At 38.1% G+C, this 21,201-nt stretch overlaps 1 protein-coding gene across 1 annotated transcript; it reads left to right on the forward strand.

Annotated features, from left to right (window-relative positions):
• The first annotated feature begins 12,766 nt into the window (after window positions 1–12,766).
• On the forward strand, window positions 12,767–19,627 carry adssl (adenylosuccinate synthase, like). The gene is made up of 13 exons (XM_066646006.1): window positions 12,767–13,003; window positions 13,558–13,660; window positions 14,810–14,878; window positions 16,267–16,317; window positions 16,434–16,500; window positions 16,625–16,732; window positions 16,838–16,919; window positions 17,043–17,169; window positions 17,317–17,471; window positions 17,811–17,935; window positions 18,067–18,164; window positions 18,264–18,413; window positions 18,585–19,627. Exons 1-13 carry the CDS (start codon window positions 12,767–12,769, stop codon window positions 18,635–18,637), a joined length of 1,425 nt encoding a protein of 474 aa, XP_066502103.1. The 3' UTR covers window positions 18,638–19,627.
• The last annotated feature ends 1,574 nt before the right edge of the window (window positions 19,628–21,201 follow it).

Below are 21,201 nucleotides of genomic sequence, written 5' to 3' on the forward strand. Positions count from 1 at the left end.
CCTTAATTGCTCATTTTTGGAATCTCTTGAGATTGGCATATTACATAAATCCTTGTGGCATCAAATACAATGTGAGAGGGAGTGTTTTTCTAATATTATTCCAACACACCCTTTTATGTAACAGAAATTTTCATTCATTTGAAACTACAAAGGCCTATGTCGAAATCAGATATATTATACAGTATAGTTAAAGCTTTGTGAACAACTGCTCATCTAATATTACTTCTGATATGAAGGGTTTTAGTCAATGTAGCAGGTCATTAGTTCTGTTTACTAAAATTAGTTCTGAATCACAAATGCTGCTCCAGTTCATCCCAAATTATATGATGGTATTTTGTCACTGCAGAGAACACAGCTCCACTGCTGGGGTCTTTATACTTCTATAGGCTATGTCTGACAATGTGTATGGTGACTTTATGTACAGATACACCAGATGCTTATCTAAGGAGATTATACAGGTAGTGTGTCCACAGCTGAACCTAGAGTTCACACAGAGTGCAAAGTAGCTGAAATCCCTTACTATAACTATATTACTTTTAAAATGAGAACAAACATAGTGTATATTTCACTCTATCAGCCTCTTCAAGTCATCTGAATGAGGCTAAGTTCAGTGGGTTTTAAAATGAATGATTAAAGGGACATTTGGCAGGGACTTGTAGAAATTCACAGTAGAAATGCTCTGTTACCTCTGAGAGTCATTGGTGATAAATTCCTTAATGGGGATTTCAGGTTTAGCAGTACCTTGCCTAACTAATCATACCAGTTATAAAATAAGACCAAAGCCAAACAGAGCTGACAACTGTTTGCAGTGGAAATTGGACGTATGAAGGCTGGGATGGAAATTTAATAAACAGTCATCCGATGTTCCATATTTCACACGCTGAATAGTGTAAGTTAGGACTAATAAAGAGAAGGTGAGGAAAATGAGCTTCTGGAATGGACATTTTCACAGAGAGCCATAAAGTAACTTTTCTGCTTCATTGAAATTACACTTGTCTCAGTATTTCCATTGTTTCCTTACTTCTAACTGGAGGCTAATCAGTGACAGCCCCTTTTCCTTAACCAACTGCTGACCTCTCTGACAGTTCAGACACATCTTTCTTCATCGAATAAAAAAAAAACTCTCCCAAAGGAAATATCTTATTACAGTAGACCACTGTATTCCAGAGTCATTCCTACATTGTACATATTTTGTCTGGACCCTCAGTGCATGGCTGGTGTGCGTTACAGCAGACAAAGAGGACTGCAGACAAACAGCACATCAGACAGTGCAGAGGGCCGACAATGAAAATCAAGAGCTGTTTGTGGTAATGACAAAAACAGAAATGCAACACACAGGGACAAATGAATCAATGCTGTATCAAATAAAGAGCGTCAGCCTAGACCAGCTTCTGCCATATTTCATCCACACTGACAGTATTGTCATTCCCAGAGCCAGTGGAAACTACATGTCCACGAAAGTACCGTAAAACCCACATATGTGCATATATGACACAAGTGTGTTGAACACATTATGACAACAGGCCTGGATCCGGGAAGTGAAGTGCTTCAAAGCTATTAAGAGAAAAAAAGGCTCTCCCCATAATCATACAAAGTTCACAAAGATCTAAAAAACTGTCAGTGGAGGCAAAGCTCCAGAGGGGGATGAACAGTATGGAACATTTCAGAAAGGCCAAGTCAGAGACCTTACTGGTAGATTTTTTTTTTTTGAGAACATTGGATGCAAGAACACTGCACAAAATTTTTCATGCTGCATGCTCAAAATTTTATTACTAAAGCAAATGATTAGCAAATAAAGTACCACTTCTTCCAAGACCCAAAAGTAGATAATCAAGGCCTTTTCGGTTCTGCCTTGGAGTTATGAGGCTAACATTATTAACAATTAATGAAATGTTGTGACCCATTAAAATGGACAAATTAAGGCTTCTAGATTATAATTACCACTGACCAGGTGAGCACACACAACTGATCATAAAATTTCCAAGACACGTTGTATATATTTATAAAACTGAGAATTCTGCAGCACTTCTGAGGTTTTGTTTGACTTACTTCTTGTATAAAAGAGTTTAAGGATGCATTTTCTGATGCACTGAAATACCATGATGGTTTATCCTACTATGTCATTTTAGATTTCAAAAGGTAACATACTTTCAACTGTGATATGCATTTTTCTCTGAAGCTTTTCACAATATTACTTTGAACTCTTACATAATTAAATTTTCTATTTGTATCTATTTGACAATTTTCATGAAGTTTGGCACCACATGAATTCTGGGCAGGCTTTAAAACCTCTGTAGCACTGACTAGGATGTTAATGGAATGGATCAGTCTGGTCAAAGCATTAAAAGTAATTTTGTGGTGCATTTATCAGCTAAATAAAACATAGAGTGAAATAAACAAAAAAAAAACAGATTCTTGATTTTATAGCATTTTACAAAAACATCAAATGAGTTTTCAGTAAAGTATTTCACTAAATCTGAGGTTTTGGCACTTTTTCCATCAGCGTGGCTATTGTGTGTGCCGAGATCCACTGTTCTGGACCCCTTATGTTAGGGGTCAATGTGGATCAAGCAGGGGGGCAATAGGTCTGTTTGAAAAGTCTCAGACAAGCTGTGAGTCCTACCATGTGCCCCTCTCCAGTTACAGAGAGCTACTCTGCATTTGGGTTTCCACTAGGCCTCGGGAGGACGCTGGAATTAAAGTTTCCTGGAGCCAGAGCCTAGTACAGCAGCTTCTGCTGGCCAAGCAGAGACCAAGCCATCCTCCATGCTCTAAACACACCAGGAGAAAAAGCAAAAGAAGCTCAAGCTTTCTTCACACAAATGCCCTTGCACGACACGTGTGCAGTTGTTGCTGTGTGAACTTCTCCTGACTGGATCTACGCTCCGATGCAAATAACAATAATAAATAAACGGGCCAAGCCCCAAAAGACAAAGCACTCTTGGTGCAACAGTTCAGTTCTTCTATAATAAAAAGTAGCAAATAATGTCTATTTAACTGATTATTTATTGTTTTTACATTTATTTATTTATTCTATAATTCATTCATTTATTCATTGTCTGTTCAACCTCTTGTCACAGGGAAACACCTATGGACATATTTGAGTCACCAATCCACATACCAAGGTGTGTTTTTGGACAGTGGGAGGAAACCCATGCAGACACTGGGAGAACACACCAACTCCTCACAGACAAGTCACCCGGAGCAGGACTTGAACACCGCCAGGTCCCTGGAGCTGTGTGACTGCGACACTACCTGCTGCGCCACTGTGCCGCCCATTATTCTATAATATGTATTAATATGAAATAAATAAATAATTTGCTTTGCAGTGCCTTTATAAAACAGTTTAAGCTCCACAGAGTGGGTTTTCCAATTGGGGATGCCATGCTTTACCATAGGGTTTTGTTACAGACCCTCAGACACATCTAGACCACTAAGTGTTAGTATAAATGTGGCAAAAACATCTGAAGCCTCCCCTACCTTCTTAATCCCATTAGAATATAATATTGAATGGAACATTGCTGAAAGCCTTGCTTGCTACATTGGGAACGTTTTGATTCAAGATAATGCTAATACTATGACAAATTTAGAGATCTTATCCATCCATCCATTATCTGTAAGCGCTTATCCATTTCAGGGTCACGGTGGGTCCACAGCCTACCTGGAATCATTGGGCGCAAGGCAGGAATACACCCTGGAGGGGGCACCAGTCCTTCACAAGGCAACACACACACTCACACATTCACTCACACCTACGGCCACTTTTTGAGTCCCCAATCCACCTACCAACGTGTGTTTTTGGACTGTGGGAGGAAACCGGAGCACCCGGAGGAAACTCACGCCGACACGGGGAGAACACCCAAACTCCTCACACACAGTCACCCGGAGCGGGAATCGAACCCACATCCTCCAGGTCCCTGGAGCTGTGTGACTGCGACACCGTGCCGCCCACTAGAGATCTTATATTATATTTAAACAAGTCCATCAGGTTAATTTTCATTCAAAGTCTTAATTTATTCATATGTAGGGAATAATGCACACACATTAAATGCGCACAAGGTAGAAAACATTGTTTAACAACTCATTAACTGAAGTCCACAGCACTGAGTGGAATGATATTGAAATTCTGTCTGCAAAGGCTTCATCATTTATAGAATCTGAGGGAAATTGTTTTGCCATTTCGTGCTTGGCCCATTTTTTAATGGAAGAGTGTATATTGTGATTTATATTTTTGATCAGTAATGTCCAGTTAACAGCACTGACTGAGAACTGCAGTTGAAATGCTGACAGTTACTAAACACATACTTGACACCCAGCAGGAAGGCTGAAATAAAATCTCTTACCAAGCATAACACACAGCATAAATCAATTCCTGGCATGAACCTTGATGTTTAGACAATCTTAGTCACTCCAAACCCAGTTCTGAAAACAACTGAAAGGAAATATGTGTTTGGGCTTGTTAAAGATTTCTGCTTGAAAAAGTTATTTTAAGCATTTGATGAAAGTATTTTCTAGACCAAGAAATTTTAAACCACAAATCTGCTGAAAGATTATTCAAACCACAGAGAACCGGAACAAAGCATGACTTCGGCTGCTGACATTTAAACAAATTGTAAATACTATTCACAAATGTTTTCAATCACTTTTGGTATAAAATAACTTCTGTAAAGTACAGCAGTGAGGAACTGTTGATTTGATAATGATTTAAAGTGTTAAATCCCAAAACACTTCAATTATCATCAAGATCAAAGATTTGTAATGCCTTCAAATGTCTTCAATGTTGGCATTTGATATTAAAGAACACATCTTCCAACACACACACACACACACACACATATATATATATATATTTTTTTTTTTTTTTTTTTTTCTCCTTTCTTTGTGGATGATATGAACAAAGCAGGTAACCTGAGCTCTGTATAGATTACTCAGTGGCATTAAATGGAACTTCATCTGGGAAATCCATTAACATCTGGTATCAGTTTAAAATCTGGCTACTGTGATATAGTATATGATCTTGCACAGACCCTACACAGTCCTGCTAAAGTCAACATAAAAATATGACACATTACACTCCATAAGTCATAAAACTGACAGATGGAAAACGGCTGGAAAAAGAAAGGTTTTGTGGGCTTTGAGTTCAGCACCACCATGGGACAGACAAGGGTACAGCATTAAGATATGGCAAATTATCATCATAAAGAATCATATCCCCCATGAGTAAAGAAACAAGTTCATCTTTAATTCAACAAATAGACTGAAAACTGTGGGCATACCTTGAGAATTCTAGAAAAATATAATCAGACCCTCTAGGCTTGCTTCAACTTCAGTTGGGTAAAGAATTCAGATATTTGATTCCTCCAGAGATTTCCAAGCTCACGGAAATATTCCTAGCTCCCTTCATCTGTATCTTGCAGTGTTTAAAGCCAGGAAAATGTTCAGGAAAAATAAACTTTCCACAAGAAATATAAAATTAGATTTTATTATTTAAATGTATTTCCGATTTATTAGGTGGTGTTAAATTAAATACAAAAAACAATTTCACAAGTCATCTCATATTTACAGCTGCACTCTCAAAAAGAAAAAAAAGTACTGTAGAGGTACATTATTGGTCACTAAAGGAACAAAAACAGTCTAAATGTACCTTTAAAGGTACAACCGTGTTTAAAACTACATTACATTCTCTTTTCCAGTTTTCAATATAGAGTCAAATTAAAAAAAAGCATAATAAAAGTCCTGGAGCTTAAATTGGGTCTATGAAATCAACACAATTTTAAAATTATACAATTATAATAGAATAAGGTATGATTATGTTCCCTAATTAAAGGTACAAATATGTAGCCTCTGGAAAAGCGGAAAAGATGATGATGATGATGATGATGATGATGAATATATAGCCTTGAGCGTACCACCACAGTGACAAATTTTCTGACAGTGTGGTAGACTTCGTATATTGTATAAGGTGCACCCAGAGTAATCCATGGTAAACACCTGTTCTAACGAAAAGCTGCGTATGCTTCAAACACAGAGGTGTAGCTAAACTGGAAAACTGAAGGTCAGAAAATCATTACAAAACATATGGACAATCCTGGTAGTGTAAACAGAAGCAAATGTTGATGTTTATTCTGTAGAGCATGTTACATGTACAAAGCAAGATGTGGAGCATGCTCTCGTGGCCAAATGTGAGCTGCTCAATAACATGTTGAATGTGAACTGTGTGAAAGGAAAACCAAATAAACATGAAGACATGAAGAATAAAAAATATAGGTATGGCAAGAAAAATATACTAAAAAAACAAGGGAAATATGCAAACTGTGAATGATCATTTGCATACCAACATTTACACCCCACTTTTTATGCCTTTCACTGTGTAAAAGAAAAAAGAAAAAGTCCATGAACAAACTATTTCTACATCTGTTTTATTTGAAACAATTATTGGAATTTGCAATTATTACCTAAGTTTCAAAATGTTACAGTCACATTTTCCTGTGTCCAGTATCTAAAAACAATCTACAAATGCATCATTATTAATATGTATATATGTTATGTACTTTGTGGGAAAAATAAATTCTGTAATAACATAATTTTGGGAGTAAGACCGCACCCTGAACTCCTCACCTCAGCCCTATCCATCCATTCATCTATCCAACAGGGATTTTGTTTCATAGGCATTCTGAAGCCACCTTGAACTCCTTCCCAAAAACATCTGAGCTCACCTCCCCATTTCAGCCTTAATGAGTGTGGTCCGTACTAGCAAACTCACGTTTATTTCTCTAACAGAGGAAATATTTGACATACAACTGCGTCATATATGACTTCCCTAGTGCCTCGTTCAAAAAGCAGTCTAACCAGGAACATTCCATTTACAGGGGATTTACAATAGCTATATGCTGAAAAGGTTGTTTATTTGACAGGTTTCACACACACACACCCTCCCCCAAATACTTTAAACTTTGCATTAATAAATTGATTGATTGATTGATTGATTGATTGATTAATACATTCATTATCGGTAACCATTTATCCTTATCAGGGTTACAGTGGGTCCGGATTGTACTCAGAATCACAAAATGGGTCAACATTCCTGCAATATGAATGAATTTTCTATTTCTCTAATGATATAAGTGGGTTTTAGACATACAAGGAATATGAGCATGATACTATAATTAACATAGCATTGATTAGAGAAGTAAATGACAAAAAGCTTTATATTATAATTTATTCTTAGTAAAATCATTCTTATTATATATATTTTGGTACATGAACCCACAGAAACATAATAAGCAGATGTCTCAGGGAGAGAAACACAGAGCAAAAACCTATTTTACCACCAAAAATGGTGATTTATTTTGCAATAATTCTCAATACAAAAGTCAATTTTAAGCTCCAAAGAGCAATCCCATTTTTATAAAAGATTCATTGCAGTGTTTCTAAATCAAGGTCACTAAGTGACATTTAATAACATAAAAAAGGGCTTAATCCAAATAAATTTGCCAATTGACTATTTTAGGCATAAATTGTGTATCCATTGTGGACTTTTCTTTTTTTTTTTTTTGGTTTACTTTATTGTTAATATAATGCTCTTGTTACTATTTATTCATTCATTATCTGTAACCATTTATCCAGTTCAGGTTCGTGGTTGGTCTGGAGCCTACCCAGAGTCACTGTTCACAAAGGCGGGTAAGCACCCTGGAGGCGGCTCAAGTGATTACTAAGTTCCTTTATTCAGTATGTTCTATTAAACTAATTTAACCGATATGTAGATTTGAGAGTGAAGAACTGGAATTCAGACACTCACACTCCCTTAAAGGGTTAAACTAGGGGAAATATTGTAAACTCAATGTTTTACCAATGAAATATCCAAAACAAAAAAGTTACCTTAGAATAAATATCTGTACCAACATCAAAGAACAGCAGAGCAATGGCAGTAGCCACAGTGGGGTGTGTATATGGCACAGATATGAGCAGCGTACAAGCCCTAAACACAAACTCCTCATTAAGAGGCACCACCACGTGATTTCTTATTTAACGCAAATCCTTCACACAATCAGCACTGTTCCTCAACCCTATTAGGACTTTTTTTCAATATTGCTTAGGCAAAAATAAATTAACAGTGCATTTTATTACTAACTAATGGCTGGTTTAACTGCCATCTGAGTAAAAGTTACAAGAAGCTGCACCTGTTTACAAAAAAAATAAAAAAGGGGAAACATCTGTACTGATTTTAGACGACAGCATCTGGATTCAAATGGTTTCTGCACCGCTCCAGGAATCAACCCTTTCACTCAGTTGCCCAGCAAAGCCAATAAAGGTATGTTTGTTTTTCAAGGAATTATGTCTTATAAATCACTGACTACATGAATCTGCTCTTATATCTAGAACTCATGTGGGGAACATATTCTGAGGGAACTGTGAACAATTTATGCCTGCATGTTTTAAATCTGTACAGTTACAATTCATTTTCTTATTTCCTTCAAATCATATGCTTATTTCTTTTATTTCTGTCCACAATCTCTCAATTTATTTCAATCATTTACATGTGATCCTCAAAAATGTATTTAATTGTGTGAATATTTTGAAGGCTTTTTGTATAAACAGCCATGATCTGCAAGTTGGTTGTGGACTAATCTGACGTATGGTAATCTCTGCATGCCTTCAAGGCAGCATAGTGGCACAACAGGTAGTGATGCAGTCACACAGCTCCAGGGTCTTTGAAGAGTTTGGTGTGTCCTCCCTGTGTCTGTGTAGGTTTCCTTTGGGTGCTCTGGATACCTTATTCAGAATTGTTAAGTGTGAATGTGTTTGTGTGTGATGCCTTGTAACGGACTAGCACTCTGTTCCGGGTGTGTTCCTGCCTTGAACACAGTGATTCCAGATAAGCTCCAGCCCCAAAGCAACCCTGAACTGAATAAGCGGTTACAGACAATGAATGAAGGAATGACTGCACACCTTCTTGGATACATAGGTAATATGTCTTCATGTACAAACTCCCCACATACATACAAGCCAAAAGTGAACAGGTATGTCACAACTGTCATCAGTTGTCATAGATGACATTCTCCTTCAAATGTCTCAGGCACAACACCCATGGATGTCGTTAGACCTGTTTTGGGGGTGCTGCAAATCTTATTATTAATCTGAACTTAATGAATAATTAAAAATTGTTATTTTAAACTGGTAATACAGTTTTTACAATATACACGGACAGATTCTGTTTTGCCATTGTTCAAAAAGGCTATTGACAGGCACTGAGATTCCTGATGGCAGTTGGCTTAATAAATGTCTGACAATAAGAATGTTATATCTGATTTACTACAGTTGAAAAGGGTTTACAAGTGCGTACTGGTCCCCCAGCCTCTGTGTTCCTTATTTTTATTTCAGAAAGTTGGCAACCCTAAGCACACAGTTTATGTGAGGAGAAGGTGTAGTGAGTGTCATTTCAAGACAATTATAAATAAATTCATTCATTCATTGTCTGTAACTGCTTATCCAGTTCAGGGTCGCGGTGGTTCCGGAGCCTACCTGGAATCACTGGGCGCAAGGTTGGAACACACCCTGGAGGGGGCGCCAGTCCAATCTTAAAGATTCCAATATTTTGAACCAAATTGAAAAGCCACTGATGCACTAGTTGAAATAGCATTATGCAGCAGAGGAAATCAGATAATTGATGAACATAAAATAAGCCTCCTGTTCAGAAGTTATGTATTAAACACTGCAGTATTTTGGGCAAACTTAACTGTTGACTGTATATTTTACAGACACCTGTATATAACGAGTTAGTAGTTGTTCACAACTTTTTGATATTCTACCTGTAGAGGGATGGCTCCTCAAAATGCAATATATAGGCGAAAAAAAGAGAAAATATTAATTTATGGAGGGAACTGTACTTTTCTCTAATGTCTCTTTTAAAACAGTGATATGGAAATATCAGACTTTACTAAACATATGAGGCCATGTAAATGAAACTGGTTCATCCAGAGACTATAAATCAAATGTCTTTAGCCTTTGATCAAGTGAATTGCATATATATTCATTATTAATTAACTCATTGTGCACAAGGTTGAAACACACCCTGGAAAGGGAACTAATCCATCAGCATCATACACTCACCAAGTGCCTCACATCTATGAAGATTTTTAAATAGCTAACTTGCATGTGCTTTGGACTGTCACTGAAAACTGAAGCACCCCAAGGAAACACATGCAGACACTGAGAGAATACACCAAACTCACAGACTGTGATCCGAACAGGATTTTAACGCAGAATTCTGGAGCAGTGATAGCAACATTACCTGTTGCACCACATACAATGCCTCCCTTTACATACTGTTGTTTAAAACAGTAAATGATCAATTTCATAAATGTTTATTTTTCATGAAATGACTTGTGACTCTTAAGTGAATAACATAGTTTTTAATATTCAATTCTAAATAAGAATTAATATTTTCCAAATCTACACATTGCAAAGTATGAAAAAATAATATTTTTGACAGCAAACCTGTGATCCTAGCTATAGCATTATTTGGCAATAGGTCGTAAAGGAAGTGATTTTACACATCGCCTTAACGGGATCATATCTCAGCTTTTACGCGCCAAATTCACCGCTGTTTTGTGTGAAGCAAGCAACCACATTGACTCCGCTATTGGCTGCTTCAAAGAATCGACTCCGGTTCCAAGAATCGATTCCAAACAATGACTTCGATTCCAAAACCAAGAAATCTGGCAAAAAAGATGGCAAAATGGGATGACTCCGCCTGCATTGCACATTACCTGTTTTTTGTCACTAGTAAGATTAGAATATAATGATTGCAATATTATATGGTATTATTTGCTTCCTTATAAATGTAGCTGCATTTACACCCAACTGCTTTGTGTATTTCATACCTTTATTGTGTGCACGGATAAACCATACCTGAATTACTTGTGTGTGTTTGTCATTTTTAAAAATAGTTTTATATAAATATAGCAAGCAAATAAAGTAAAGGTAAATGGTTATCTGCACTTATTCACATCAGCCTTAATTTCAGACCATGACAGAATTAAGGAATACACTATCATGAATTTTACAATACCATTTGTAAAATTATATAGCTAAAAAATATTGATGAATATCAAACCATATTGTTTCATTATGACTGTATTAATATGGCATTTGAAACAACAATAAAAGCTTTTGTTGTAGGATCACCTTAATGATAATCCTTTGAGCCTGGTATGTGTCCAGCTTTGTAGTCTGGACTATGTCCAATGATGTTTAAACTTTCTCACAGTTTTAACCATGATATCAGACACAGTGTAACACAATAAGATATGGACCAACAGGCAAATAATATTAAAGTCACTCCATTATTACTCCACAGTGGTCTGGAGCTCCACAATCAAGGAGGGCTGGAGATGGCCTCAATAACAGCCTAAAGCCAGCTACCACTGGGCACACCACAGCAGCAGAGTGTAGAGAAGGGGTGATAATGGCATTAATGTTACGATGGGAAGTCACAGCATGCTAACATGGAAGGCCAGAAAAAGTGCAGCCATGCAGCCTTGTTTGGCACTCTCAGGTGAAGGGCTCCTTGTGCTGGTCAACTTTCTAGAAAGTAAAAATGGCAACCTCACTGCATTTATGATGCTGCTTCTGCGACAGTTTGGCCAAGGCCCATCCCCAGCAGTAGTGAAGAAATCACAACAGGTGCAACAACAGGAAGAGGTAAGCTGCTAACAGTGCTAACCATAGATATAATCACCATGCCAAGATCTTTAAACTGCCATGTCCTCAAGATCTTACAACCTGAGGCCTCCAGGGTTAGGAACACTTAAGCAAGTTGTTGCAGAGGCAGAGCTGTTGGAGCTTATCCTGGGCACAAACCTCCACAGGACCCAGTCCCATGTTCAGCAGAAAAAGACAGAGAAAGAGACTTTTGCTCATAAAAACACCTAAACATCTTGTGCATGATGTGGGGGCACAAAGTGCCATCAACTCTAATCAGCTGGATTTGGATAGTTTGAATGGGCAACAACAAAAGCTGCTTTTCCTGTACAGGGATTCTAAGGGTGTAGTGTATTTCTAGAAGTCAGGGCGACAACAGGAATAAAACATGTCATACAATTTTTGCATGAGAGTTTGGCATTAATTGGGAGAAAGGACATGTCTTTGTCAGACTCTCTCTTTCTCACCCAGCCACTCTCATAGTCTCTCTGTGTCTCACTTATTTACCTTGTTTCAAAGTTTTTCTCTTTCTCTTCCAGTTTTCTGTATTTCTTACACTCTCTCTGTCTTCCTTTTGGGTTCCTATTTTGTTTCCATCCCCTGGCTCTCGATGCTGCTTTACACTTGCATGCCATTCTTAAAGATGTTGGTCTGTGCAAATATGAAGAAAACAACAAAACAAGAGAACAAACAAGACATTGGTTAAAAAAGAGAACAAATAAACCCAAAAGCATGAACCTCTGAACATTCATAATATATCTATAACATTCATTTTTTTCAAAGGATGGTCAAATTGGCTATGCCCACACACAGACAAAGCCCTGGGATCTACGGCAGCAAACTGGAGCCAACCTTGTCGAGTTCGAGATGCAGGAAAGTTTTGCAGGAGCGTTGGTTCAGCCAGAAAAGCAGCACTAATGCCATGCACAACATCGCTAGATGAGACCCTCCAGTATGGAGGAGTCGATTCTCTGATTCGTGTCAAAACAAATCAGTTTGCTCCAGGTCTGCGGGAGCTTTTATTATGGCGAGTTCTGTGTGTGGTGTTGTAGAAGGAGCGGGCATGGCGGCAGAGAACAGCGCGATGTCGAATGGAACACAGACGGTGGGACTGAACGGGGAGCCGGCGCTGAAACGCTCCCGGGAGAGCGGAGCGGTGGAGGTCGCTTCGGCTCTGCGAAGCACCCGGGAACCACACAACAAAGTGACCGTGGTCCTAGGGGCTCAGTGGGGGGACGAGGGAAAGGGCAAGGTGGTCGACCTACTCGCCATGGACGCCGACATCGTGTGTAGATGCCAGGTACAAAGCTTTTACGTAACTTCACACACGCCGTTTACAATATCTCGGCCTGTGGTTGTTTTAGTTTACAGTTTTAACTCGACAGATTTACAGAAACACGACCTGTGTACTAGTAACTAGTGCACAGGTGTATTTACCACTATGTTCAGCTTTTTATAACGTTACTTCATACAGTGTATAATTAGATAATAGTTAGATAATGAACGTATACATGTTCTTAAAGTAACTCCTGTGTGTTTAAAAGCAGAGCCTGTTGAGTGCGGGCCTCAGGACCGTCAGCAGACTGACTGCAGGATTCAGGCCGTAGGCTGAACTTAACGTTAACTTCCTCTTCTCTCCGCAGGACTGTTTTTTATGTCAGTAGCCGATCGTGTTGCAGCACTAACGCAACGTGTGAAATTGTCTGTTAGGTTTCGTACGTGGCTGAATCTATAATAGTCGTTCTGCTTGTTCTTGCCCTGAAGTGCTTTGTCGTGCGGCTGGTTTAGCTGGGGTTGGCTCCACCCGCCACGCGGTTAAGCATGTTTCTCTCTTTCTAACCCCCCCCCACCCAGGGAGGAAATAACGCCGGACACACAGTGGTGGTGGACTCAGTAGAGTACGACTTCCACCTCTTGCCAAGCGGAGTGCTCAATAAAAAGGCCACATCCTTTATCGGTATGTTGAGTTTGACCTTCTCCTTTTACTGTTTTAGACACACTGCCGCCCCCTGGAGCTCCCCCGCTGAAGCTTTTAATCGGAAATTTCAAATAACAGACTCGCTGTATAAGCCCTCGACCGACCCACTCTCACTCACCCACCCCACTCCTCCACTACAGAGCTGAGAGCGGAGAAAAGACATTTTTCATTTACAACATGACGATAAACTTAATCACAGCTTCACTTCTATTCAGCGGTTTCCCCTGTGTAGCTGAGGGTTTCTAATAAAGGCTTATTTTCTCCTTAGTTTTATCTGAGGTATTTAGAGGTCTTTAATCACAGTAAAGTTGGCTTGCAGTTGGTGAATCAGATTTCTGTCGGTTATAACTCTGTACTGCGGTCACGTACTGATACGTGCGTAAACACAGGTGCACTTTGCTTTTCTTGATTTGTGAATTATGACGTCATTGTCCACGCCGTAATCCGTTAATGATAACACACCAGCGTTTCATTTTCTGTAGCTGATAACTTTAACAGTAGAGCATTCAGATCAATGAAACCAGATTGAAACTAATCAGGCCGATTTGTGAAAAATGTCAGTTCTTATTTTGGCTGTCCGTGGCTTGCAGTATAGAGTTATAGCCAACAGAAATCTGAATCACCTACTTCAAACCAACTTTACTGTGGTGGTACACCTATCTAGTTGTGTGGGTTTTTTATTTTTTTATTTATTTATTTTTTTTTCATCTGTGTATATGACCAGATGTTTCAAAATCTAGAATATGGATTCACATTTGAAGTCATTTCTAAGTACATCATCAATATTTTTTACAGCATTCTTGATATTTAATTGCACTATTCTAGCACTTTCTCTCAGACACAACAATGGTGGATATTATTTTACAGCTTGTTCTGCCTGTGTCCTTGCTAGGTTTGCATGATTTTATTGGGAACTTATAAGCAGACAGTTGCTAAATTCTGTACTATATGGTGACCTATTTTGTTTACATAACTCTGGAAATATTTATTAGATTTACTGCTTTTTTTAAAATTTGTTAAAAAATGTATTTATCCACAGGCAGGGGAACCCAAATTACGAATTCTATAAAAGCATTTATACATTGGCCCACAATCCCCATATTAATACATCCCTCCTTTCTGAACCAGGGAATGGAGTTGTGATTCATCTCCCTGGACTGTTTGAGGAGGCTGAGAAGAATCTACAGAAAGGCAATGGTAAGCCACTGGGAATGCACTGGCATGTGCACTTTGTTTAAAAAAAAAATGTAAATTGAAAATAACATCTCTCTCTCTCTCTCTCTTTCTGTCCATGCCTCAATATCTCTTAGACTTTTTCTGTTATTACTTTTCTTACTGTTTCTTTCTTTCACTCTCTCCCTCCCTCTTTATTCTCCTGTCTTCTCATCAGTTTCTGTCTCATTTGTGTTCTTTCTCAGTTAGCGTACCATTTTCTTTTCTCCCTTTCTGTGTTCACTTTTTTTTTTTTTCGTTCTCTCGCTATGCACGAACAGACATGCCACTGTTTTTCATTCGTCAGCTTAAATTTTGATTTGTGTTTTCTGCGCAATCTCGCAGTGGATGAACCCCAAGGGCATGTATGGGGCATAGCTGTGCCAAAAGGCTGGTTGGCCCTTGTTTAACTTTTTTCCGGACAGGCTTCTGGTAAATGTGCACACTGATTTGAGAACTGGAGTAAGCACTAACCTTCACTTAGTTTCATCCAATAGGTCGATGTCAAATAATCTGTTTTCTGTCAATAGTAGGCATTGTAGTTTGTTCCAGGTCTGGGGGGGAACTTTTTGCCAAGTTATAAAGTAATGACCATGAAATAACTTCATACACTTTGGGATATGTTTTATGTGGGGAATTGGGCTAATGTAATTTTACCAGAAAATGTCTGCAATGTTAGTTATGTATTTGCCCTGGATAAGACATCTTGGTTTAAATAAAAGATGGCAGTAGCTTCTCAATTTAGGTATTGCCGTCACAATAAACAACTCATCTGTAATATGTAGTTTCTGATGATTGTCAGAATGAAGTTTGTGTGCAAATAATTTAGTGTCAGTCATACACAGAGGTGCTGCTTGAGTCAGTGCTGTCACTAAAGTTCTAAGAAAAGCCCACTAACCAAATATGTCCATCGTTTAACTTGGTTTAGCTTGTAGTCCTTCATAAGAGAAAATGGGTGACACGGTGGCAAAAAAATAAACAATTCACCCGTAATCCTTCTTACAATTATTTGGCCTGTTATTAATAAATTGTTTAATGGTAGTAAAATAATGAGTAGGATACATGTTCATAACACTACACTGGCAGCTATTGTGCCCAAAACTTTCCTATTACTACCGGAAGTTGCTTTGCTCTGTTTGCGAATTTGTGTGATACATCATATAACACCTGAGGTCCATCATGTACTTAAACTGCCTGTGATTTGTGCTGTAGTATTACAGTGAAATTGTGTCTTTCTGGTTTTATTTTGTTTATGATGACAACTTTGTGCATTTCTCCTTATTTTGTTTGAATCTCGATCTCTCTCTCTCTCTCTCTCTCTCTCTCTCTCTCTCTCTCTCTCTCTCTCTCTCTCTCTCTCACTCAAAATATAGGACTAGAGGGCTGGGATGAGAGACTGAAAATTTCTGACCGTGCTCATATTGGTATGATTTATCTCTATTTAATTTCATTTTGATTTTGGTTAAACTTCTTTCAGTCAAAGTTCTATACTGGTTTAAGTTATAACCAGTTCATCATCTAATGTCTTGTAATTTTCTAGTGTTTAACTTCCACCAGGCTGTTGATGGGATACAGGAGCAACAGAGACAACAACAGGCTGGGAAAAAGTGGGTTTCTATTTTCTTTCTTCTGTTTTTATTTATTTTTACATTTAAAATTTCACTAGTGAAATGTCTATTTCTCTTGACTACCTTTGTTCACAGTTGTTTCATTTTTATCTTTGTTTTGCAGTTTGGGGACCACAAAAAAGGGCATTGGCCCAGCATATTCCTCTAAGGCAGCACGCAATGGACTGAGAGTGTGTGATTTGGTCTCTGACTTCTCAATTTTTGAAGAAAAGTGAGTATGTCTGTATTTTATTTGTAAGCTTATATAGTTGTAGTACAAGTACGTCAGTCCACTGTCATCGTAGACCTTCAAAACATCATAAACATGTGTCTGTAGATTCCGTGTACTGGCCAGCCATTTTCAGACCATGTACCCCAACCTTAACATTGATGTTGATGGTGAGCTAGAGCAACTAAAGGTAATGAAAGATGAGATGAACTATATTACACTCATGCACATCACATTCACTGGTAATTTCTAACTCCACATATTGTAGTAGCAATATATATATAGAGATTTTTTTTTTTCCCTCCACCCTTAGGTTTATGCTGAGAGGTTGCGTCCTTTAGTCACTGATGGAGTTTACTTTATGCACAAAGCCCTAACTGGACCTAGCAAAAAGATTCTGGTGGAAGGGGCTAATGCAGCCCTCCTGGATATTGACTTTGGTAAGGATTATAGTCTGGCATGAAAGAGACTCTTTGTATTTTAAATAATAATTAATGTAATGTTTGACATATAAAACTTAGAGCTTCTTTTGCATTGTATATTTTTCATATGTTTGATTTAACAATGAAAGTGTGTGCTTTCCTCAGGAACGTATCCATTTGTGACATCATCAAATTGCACAGTTGGAGGTGTGTGCACAGGCCTTGGGGTGCCCCCTTCCCATGTTGGACGTGTGTATGGTGTGGTGAAAGCATACACCACCAGAGTTGGTGTTGGTGCATTTCCTACAGAGCAGGACAATGTGAGTTTGCAACTAGAAGATTCTCCTGGTCTTAGTAACCTGTATACTTTGGGACTTGTTGCATTGTATTCTCTCCCATCTTCTCCTCCAAAATGACAAAAAAAAAAATCTAGACATTTCAACACTGCTCATCAACAAAGGCTTTAATCTAGAACATACTGTGAATATATGGAAAATGTTGAAAGTAATCATCATGAATTAGTGATGTAGAAGTGGCTGTTCTATCTACTGTGTATTTTGAATTGTATTGAGAAATCTACATGAAATTAGATGTCCCTGACATGTAAATGAATTATTTTAATTTTTTGATAAGCATTTTTTTCTGTCTTTGTTATTTAGGACATTGGTAATCTGCTGCAGTCTAGAGGAAGAGAGTTTGGCGTAACAACAGGCAGGCGGCGGCGCTGTGGGTGGCTGGACCTGGTTTTGGTTCGTTATGCCCACATGGTCAACGGTTTTACAGCGTAAATATCTTATTTTAATATTTGCCTTACTATTATCACTTTCAAAATTTTATTTAATTTTTACAATTTGCTTAATATTTAAATAAGCCAGGACTGTACTAATTACATGTGCTTGGATCTTCCCTCTTCAGTATTGCGCTGACCAAGCTGGACATTCTTGACACATTGCCTGAAATTAAAGTGGGCGTGGCCTATACTGTTAGTGGCAAGCCCTTGCCCAGTTTTCCTGGTCAGTAGTCGCCACTTGTATAGTGAAAAATTAACCATGGCTGTTTTATTTCTTTGCCCCTCTGTGCACAGCATTATAATGCAATTGTTTCATTGACAGCTAACATGGATGTCCTGACAAAGGTTTCTGTGACCTATGAGACGTTACCTGGGTGGGGCTGCAGCACAGAGGGAGCACGCAGTTTTGATGAACTGCCAGTTCAGGCTCAGGCCTACATTCAGTTCATTGAGAACTTCCTACAGGTTCCAGGTAAGTCAACTGTAAATTCTTCATGAAATATTCAATGTTAACGTACAAAGATCAGCAGAGATGGCATTAGAACACTCTTTCATTCTTGTTTTCCAAATTTAATTGTATTTTGAATACCCAGCTTCTACACTGAAGTGTTTTATTTTATTTATTTATTTTTTTGTCTTCCAGTAAAATGGGTTGGTGTTGGCAAGTCCAGGGAAAGCATGGTTAAGCTGTTCTAAGCTGCTGTGTGATGGAACCTGAAATCCACCATGTGTAGGTCCACAAGAAACAACATATAATTAGCAGGACCAGTATAATTTGTAATGGATCATTCCTGAGTTTGGGTTTATATCCCAAATAATGTCCCATTTTAAAACAAGCACCAGCTGCATCCAGGGATGTAATCGGGAGTGGGCTATTGCAGTGTTGCAAATTCCAAATATACAATGGGTCATTACTTGATACGTCTGAGTAGGAGTTATGATTTTGGCTTTCATGCCGATACTAAATTGACAGTTTTAGTGAGATATTTAATACAAGTCATACACTCCCAAATTAGGTCTGTACGTAAGTGAAGCTTTATTTAAATATTTTGCAACATATAGCCTTACTGATTTCCTGTCTCTTAGCTTTTCTCTTATCCATTTTTGTAATATTTGAATTAAAAGCTGGTAACAGGCTCATGCTGCATCATTCTGATTAATTGTAGACCATCTGGTGCTATCAGCACTTCACCTTTCAGTGTGAATCTCGGATTACATGTAAATTCTGGATCTTTATGATTTACTGCGTTTTAGAATAATGTACTGTTTTCATTAATGATGAAAAATAGATTTTAAGGTTTCCTATCATATTGTAACGGACCATTTTTATGTAATCAAATGTATAAGCCCCCTGGTTTGAAGTGTCTTTTTAATTTGATGAGGTTTGTATATTAAACTATTTCCTGTTGTCGATTTTAGCAAGTGTTTTGAAAAAACCAAAAGGGAAGCTAAATTCAAGGCTTTGGGGGTAGAAGTAAAATGCATATATTCACATACTTTTGTAAGCAAGTACATAAAAACACACTCTGACACCTTTTCCATGTAGAGGTATAATTATGACCATATTAGAAATGCACAAGAGAGAAACATGTACAAATGCATAAATTTGCATTGCACTGGACTGTATGTGTAGTTTATGAATCAATCCATTGGCTGCTGCTTTGGAACAATAAAATGTTCTAATCAATAAGACTTAAGGTTCTTTTATCCTGCATTTCCAAATGTGGTTCTTCACAATTAGCTTTTTGATGTTGTTTTTATTTAATTTACCATATTTTAATTTGACAAATATCCCCCTTTCCTCTGTTTCATCTTAAACTTTTTTTCATGAATTACTGCAATTACACGTTTTGTTATACACATTTATTTCCTTTGTGGGTATTGGAACAACGCCAAAAGGCCAAAATTTATATGCTTTCACACAAAATTCCAAAAACGGGCCGGACAAAATTATTGGCACCCTCAACTTAATTTTTGATTGCACACACTCTGGAAAAAACTGAAACCATCACTTCCTGTAACCATCAGCAAGCTTCTTACAAATCTCAACTGGAATTTTGGACCACTTGTTTGCAAACTGCTCCAGGTCTTTCATATTTCAGAGTGCCTTCTCTCAACAGCAATTTTAAGATCTCTCCACAGGTGTTCAGTTGGATTTAGATCTAGACTGGCTCACTCATGTAACACAGTAGGCAGCAAGAGACAAAAAAAGAAATGCATTCAGAATATTATAAAAAGGGAATAATTGTAATCCTGGATATATCATGTTAATTAACATTTGCATGTTAAAACTCAATCTAAAAGGCTTAATTGGAGAGGCCCAGTCAAGTAAACATGAATAAATGATTAATAATAAATAAATGATTTTGGTTTTTGTGGAGATTTGCATTTATGTATACTGAATTTTCACTTTCAGATCATCATGATTACAATGTTCTCCGCATCTGAGACAGTATATGAAAAAAGTACACTACTTTGCACAAAAAACTTAAGGGACATCCCATTCTTAATTAATATATTTTAATATGACGTCCGCCCACTCTTTGTAGCTGTAACAGCTTGGACTCTTCCCAGAAGACACTCCATGAAGTTTAGGAGTGTGTTTAAGGGAGTTTTGACCATTCTTCCAAGTAGCATATTTGTGAGGTCAGACGCTGATGTAGGACGAGATCACAGAGGCCTGGTTCACAGTCTCAGCTCCATTTCATCCCAAAAGTGTTCTCTCAGGTTGAGGTGTGGAGTCTGTGCAGGCCAGTCAAGTTCTTCCACACCAAACTCACCCATCCATGTTTTTATGGGACTTGCTTTATGCACTGGTACACAGTCATGTTCGGACAGATGGGACGTCTCAAACAGCATCAAGAAATTGTCCAAAATCTCTTGGTATGCTGAAGCATTGTGTTCTTTTCACTGGAACTAAGGGTCCGATTCATCGTTTGAAAAACAGCTCCACACTATCATTCCCCTCCAGCAAACTTTACTCTTGAAGTCAGAAATGTACAATTCTCCAAACCCATACTCTTCCATCGTATTGCCAGATGGAGAAACGTGAATTGTCACTCCAAAGAAAACATCTCCACTGCTCTAGAGTCCAGTGGCAGCATGCTTTGCATTGTGCTTGGTAATATAAGGTTTGGATGCACCTGCTTTGCCACTGTCCTATCTGTTCTAATCTGAAAGCCACACTTCTGAGTACATGGGCTATCACTATGTTGCTGATTTGCTGTCATTCCCAATAGCTTCCACTTGGTTATAATACC

This window comes from Hoplias malabaricus, chromosome 15 (assembly GCF_029633855.1).
Source record: "Hoplias malabaricus isolate fHopMal1 chromosome 15, fHopMal1.hap1, whole genome shotgun sequence".
Taxonomy (NCBI): domain Eukaryota; kingdom Metazoa; phylum Chordata; class Actinopteri; order Characiformes; family Erythrinidae; genus Hoplias; species Hoplias malabaricus.